Below are 4,630 nucleotides of genomic sequence, written 5' to 3'. Positions count from 1 at the left end.
GGGGGGGGGTTTGTGTTCACTTTGTGAAGTGTGGGAGCTAAACAGATCTGCAAGGCAACATTTTTCTGTTGAGAGCAATCTCAAATTTCGAGGTAGTTCTGAGAAAATACGGGAAATGGACAACTTTGTCTACAGTGAATTTGTATCATCAATTAATATTTTAAAGAATAAAAATTTTGTATAAAACAGCTTTAAATGAACATAAAAAGTGTCCCATAAGCCGGTTTCTCCCAGGTGAGTCAAGTTGAAACATAGATACTCACATCAACTTGGAGGTCAACAAACTTTTTACACAGGTAATACGGAATTTGGACACAAAATAGAGAAAAAGTCAAATGGTGCCTCAGAATAAATGCGTTCCAAGATATATAAATTTGATAAAAAAGGAGGCTATGCCAATTCATAACGCCAGATCATCAGCCAAAACCTGTGATAGCAACCCACTCAACGTCATGTCGTTCAGAATTCCCAAGGGCAAAAAGACAAACAAAAAAAAAAAAGGAATGTAGAAGGAAAATCTAATATACCTTCACAAAGTAAGTTGAAAATTAGCGTATTCTTCATCCTCCTCGGTAAATGAGGGAATCTCCTCGAGGAAAGCGTCCAGCTCAGCATCAGTAACTTCAGCGTCGAAAAGTCCGGCAGCCTTGCACCGTGACCACATCTCACTGCCAAAGGGCGGGTTACCGTACAACTGCATATATCTAGCAGGTGAAAGAATATCAGATTTGCTCGAGTTCGAATTTGTCTGTCGGTCGCTTTGTTTATTATTAGCAGCATTGGTCGGCTTCTGCCGTAAATTGGATACTACGCTTCGGCCCTTGGAATATCCAACAGTCGTTCGCGAACTGACTGTGGCAGCGACATGGGAAAAGGTTGACGGATTTGTCGGAGTAGGTTGCTTCTTGGGAGGAAACAAACCAGACGAGAATCTGATTCTAGGCGTGGAGCTGCCCTTGGGTTTAGGTTTGCATTTCGGGAATGGTGTTGATGTTGATGTTGATGAGGATACGGGAGCAGGCATCATGGTTGGCCGTGATTGCTGCTGGGAAAGCAGTCTCGCAGCGGTACGGGATTTGATAGTTGACAATGAACGGTCGACAACGATCATCTTCGATGTCTGTTGCTTCTGTACTTGTTTCCTCGTAATATCCAGAGCTATCTCTTCCGCACATGGCTCATGGGGGAACTGACGGACGTTAATTCCCAGCAGCTCCATGTTATCGATTTCCTTTTGTATCATGTCTTCCATCTGCTTATCGTATGCCTCTTGCTGTCTTTTCATCTCCCGCTGCCTGCGTGTCAATCCATCTTCGCCAACTTCATTATCAGGGTATAGCTTGTGCCACCCTCGAGTGAAATTTTTGCCTTTGAACTGTGGGAAAGTCGTGTCATAGGGAATATTTTCGGGAGGATCTGGTAGTGCTGTTGGAAATGCACGGGTTGTATTAGGAACTGTCTAACTAGTTATCAATGACAGGAGACGATAGAACAAACCGATGGGCCTTGGAGACATATATTCAATATCGTTAACATCTTCCTCAATGTCCACCGGAGCAGCCGCTTTACATTGTTGAACTTCTGGGGCATTATGCTTAAGCTTCTGGGTCGTGGACGGGCGTTTTGTTGTCTTTGTATGTCTCAATAAGCCCATGGGTGCTGTCGGAGTTTGAAATCCCTTTGCTTTTGCATTCGTCGTTTTTATCCCCAGAGGAGCACGATTGTGCAGGCCTGAAGTTTGTCAGAAAATAGACATGAGATCAGCTCCAAGCACCCTGTGTTAAAGCCGAATACTGAAATTTCAGACCAACTCACACATTGGCGTAACCAATGCATTTTTGCCTGCAATGCCATCCTTCCCCGATCTCCTCAGGTTTTCATTCTGTCCATTGTTATTGTCCTTCAGCGTTTGCTTTCCTCCCCCAAAGGTCAGGGGATTGTTCTCGTCATTCAATGGTGCTTTAAAGGGAGTTTTGGGTACTCTGGTACCCGGAGTTTTTGGCTGAAGTTGCCTAGTACCCTGGTTCAACGGCTTTGAAACAGCTGCAATCTGGTGGGCACGGACAAGGTTTTCTTGGTCTCTTGCGGCGAACATCTTTTTGAGGTTTGATTGATGGATGACTTTTGGGGGATTCTATTACACCGGCAGACTAACCCACCGAAATTCTAGGTGGCAGAAGGCAAATCTAGTTGTGGATGGGAGACGAATGCACATCGCTTAGGCAAGGTAGGGCACAGTAAATAGATATAGTAGTTGATTATCTCGTCTACTTGCTTGCTGTCAACCGCGTTACCAATGAAAGCATGGGTTGGTTGCTGAGGTAACATCCATAACTTACGTCAGCGGAAGTCAAAGTTTCGTCACGTGTATTTTTTAACTCAGCCAATGCCTCATATAGTCTAGCGCACTGTTGAAACATTCCCAACTCCCTGAAGTTACCTGCTTTGGGTGTTAGTGAATGCCCCCTGTGTCACGTGCACCTACATATATAATAGTATAGCTAACTCACTTAGAGTCTCACAGAACAACAAGGTTGATATCAGTTCTCTTAGAGATTATAAAACTTTTGAATTAGAGATCTTTCACTGTGAAGAAACAATAATTGAATAACATTGATAAAATCATTCTACATTTCAGTGGAATATCAGATTTATCAAAAGAATATATATTTAAAATAATATAAAATTAAAAATCAAAGAATAAAATTCTAAAAAATAGAACTTTAAAGTTTGAAATTTATTATTTACACTTAATATAACTTGTAAAAGTGTTTTTGAAAAGTTTAAAATAGACAAGATAATTTTAAAAGAATTAAACAAGTCTAATAATATATATAAAAATCTGATTGATGAAATATTATAAAATATATATAAGTTTAATGATTATATATTAGAAATAAATAAAGAAATTCAAATGAAATTAGAGATTGTGAAATTTTAATAAAAAGTTGAAAAAATGAGAGCTAGTAAAGAAATATTTACTATCAAAACTAGCAGTAATAAAATAAATAAAGATCTTGTAAATTATTTATAAAAATTAAAAAAACTATCATTATAATAAAGATTTTAACTAAATTTAAAATTAAATAAAATATATTAAGAAATATAATATTTTGACTAATTTTACAAATTATTTAATATGAAAAAAGAAATTCTATTAACTACTAAGCAGTTTAAAACTAATAATATAAAAGATATAAAATTTTAAGAGAGAATTAAAGAGATAAAATAATTTTTAATAAAAATAAAATAAAATTTTAATCAAGTAGTAAAATTAAAAGAATAAATTCTCAAGTAGAGAGATTATCAAAAAGTAAGTATTCAATAGAAATCATATAGATTATAAATTCAACTATATTTATAAAAATATTTAGAATTAGATTTCAGAAATTAATTTCTTTAAAAAGTATAATTATTATTAATAATAATAAATTATAATATTTAAAAGAGAAAATTTTATTCATATAATTATTTAAATATTTACTACAATAAAAAAAAATAAAAAAGTAAAAATTTTCTTTTAAAATTATATATTTATAGAATAATATAAAAAAAATAATATTTCTATTTATTCTTATCTATATATAGCTTTTATTTAAAAAATTAATTTTATTCTAATATAAAAAAAATTAAATATTGAATATCAATTTTAAATTTTATATTCTACTTATTATTATTTTTTATTAAAGAATATTAAAGTCAAATCTAGAGTAATAATATATTTTAAAAAGAGTTTAAGATTTTAATTCAATTTGAAATATAATATTATTTTAAATTCTGATATTTTAGTTAATAATATTATAAATAAATTTAATCAAATTAAATTTATTCAATTAATTAATATCTATAATGAGAAATCTTTACAGGAAAATAATAGTAATTAAATAATAAATAAAGTTTTTTTAAATTTATCAGTAAATAAAAGATTAATTATAAATAGAGATTTCAATACTCATTATTAATGATGAAATGATGACTACACTCAGTTTATAATAGTAGATAAATTGATAGATTAACTGATTTTGAAATAATTAAAATTAATTAATAATTCTAATAAAGAAATATACTATAAATAAAATCTATTAAAAAAGTTAATTATAGATTTAATATTTTTATTTAAAGAACATTATAGGAAAAAAATATGAAAATAATTTATTAATTTAGAAAAAGTATCAGAATCAGATCATGAGATTATTTAATTCAATATATAATTATATGATAATAATATAATCAAAAATCTATTATTATCTAATCAGTATAACTTTGAAAAAACTCAATAAACAGATATTAAAGTCTTAAAAGAAAAGATAAATAAAAGTTTTTTAAGATGTTAATATTGAATTATTAGAATTTATATCAAAAGATAAAATAGTATTAATAACTAATATTATATTATTAAATATCAAAGATAATATATTTAAAAAGAATCAATTAAATTACTTAAAATTCTAATAGTATAAAACTCTAACTGATAAATATAAAGAACTAATAGAGCTAGAAAAGATTAAAAAAAAAAAGTTACCATCTGTGAAAATATATAAAGATATTAAAAATATTTACTTTTTTAGTATAAAAAAAGTGAAAACTAAATATAAAAAATAAATATATTTTTAAAACTTTTAATTATATA

At 30.3% G+C, this 4,630-nt stretch overlaps 1 protein-coding gene across 1 annotated transcript; it reads right to left on the bottom strand.

The window, feature by feature from the left end:
• Positions 1-529: 529 nt before the first annotated feature.
• PAAG_09115 (hypothetical protein) lies at positions 530-2,095 on the bottom strand (the record flags this gene model as incomplete). The annotated part of the gene is made up of 3 exons (XM_015846736.1): positions 530-1,425; positions 1,498-1,731; positions 1,816-2,095. The coding sequence occupies 3 exons, from the start codon at positions 2,093-2,095 to the stop codon at positions 530-532; spliced, it is 1,410 nt and encodes a 469-aa protein (XP_015702012.1).
• Positions 2,096-4,630: the final 2,535 nt, after the last annotated feature.

The sequence above is a fragment of the Paracoccidioides lutzii genome, assembly GCF_000150705.2.
Source record: "Paracoccidioides lutzii Pb01 unplaced genomic scaffold supercont2.86, whole genome shotgun sequence".
Classification (NCBI taxonomy): domain Eukaryota; kingdom Fungi; phylum Ascomycota; class Eurotiomycetes; order Onygenales; family Ajellomycetaceae; genus Paracoccidioides; species Paracoccidioides lutzii.
This window is presented reverse-complemented; position numbering and strand designations above follow the sequence as displayed.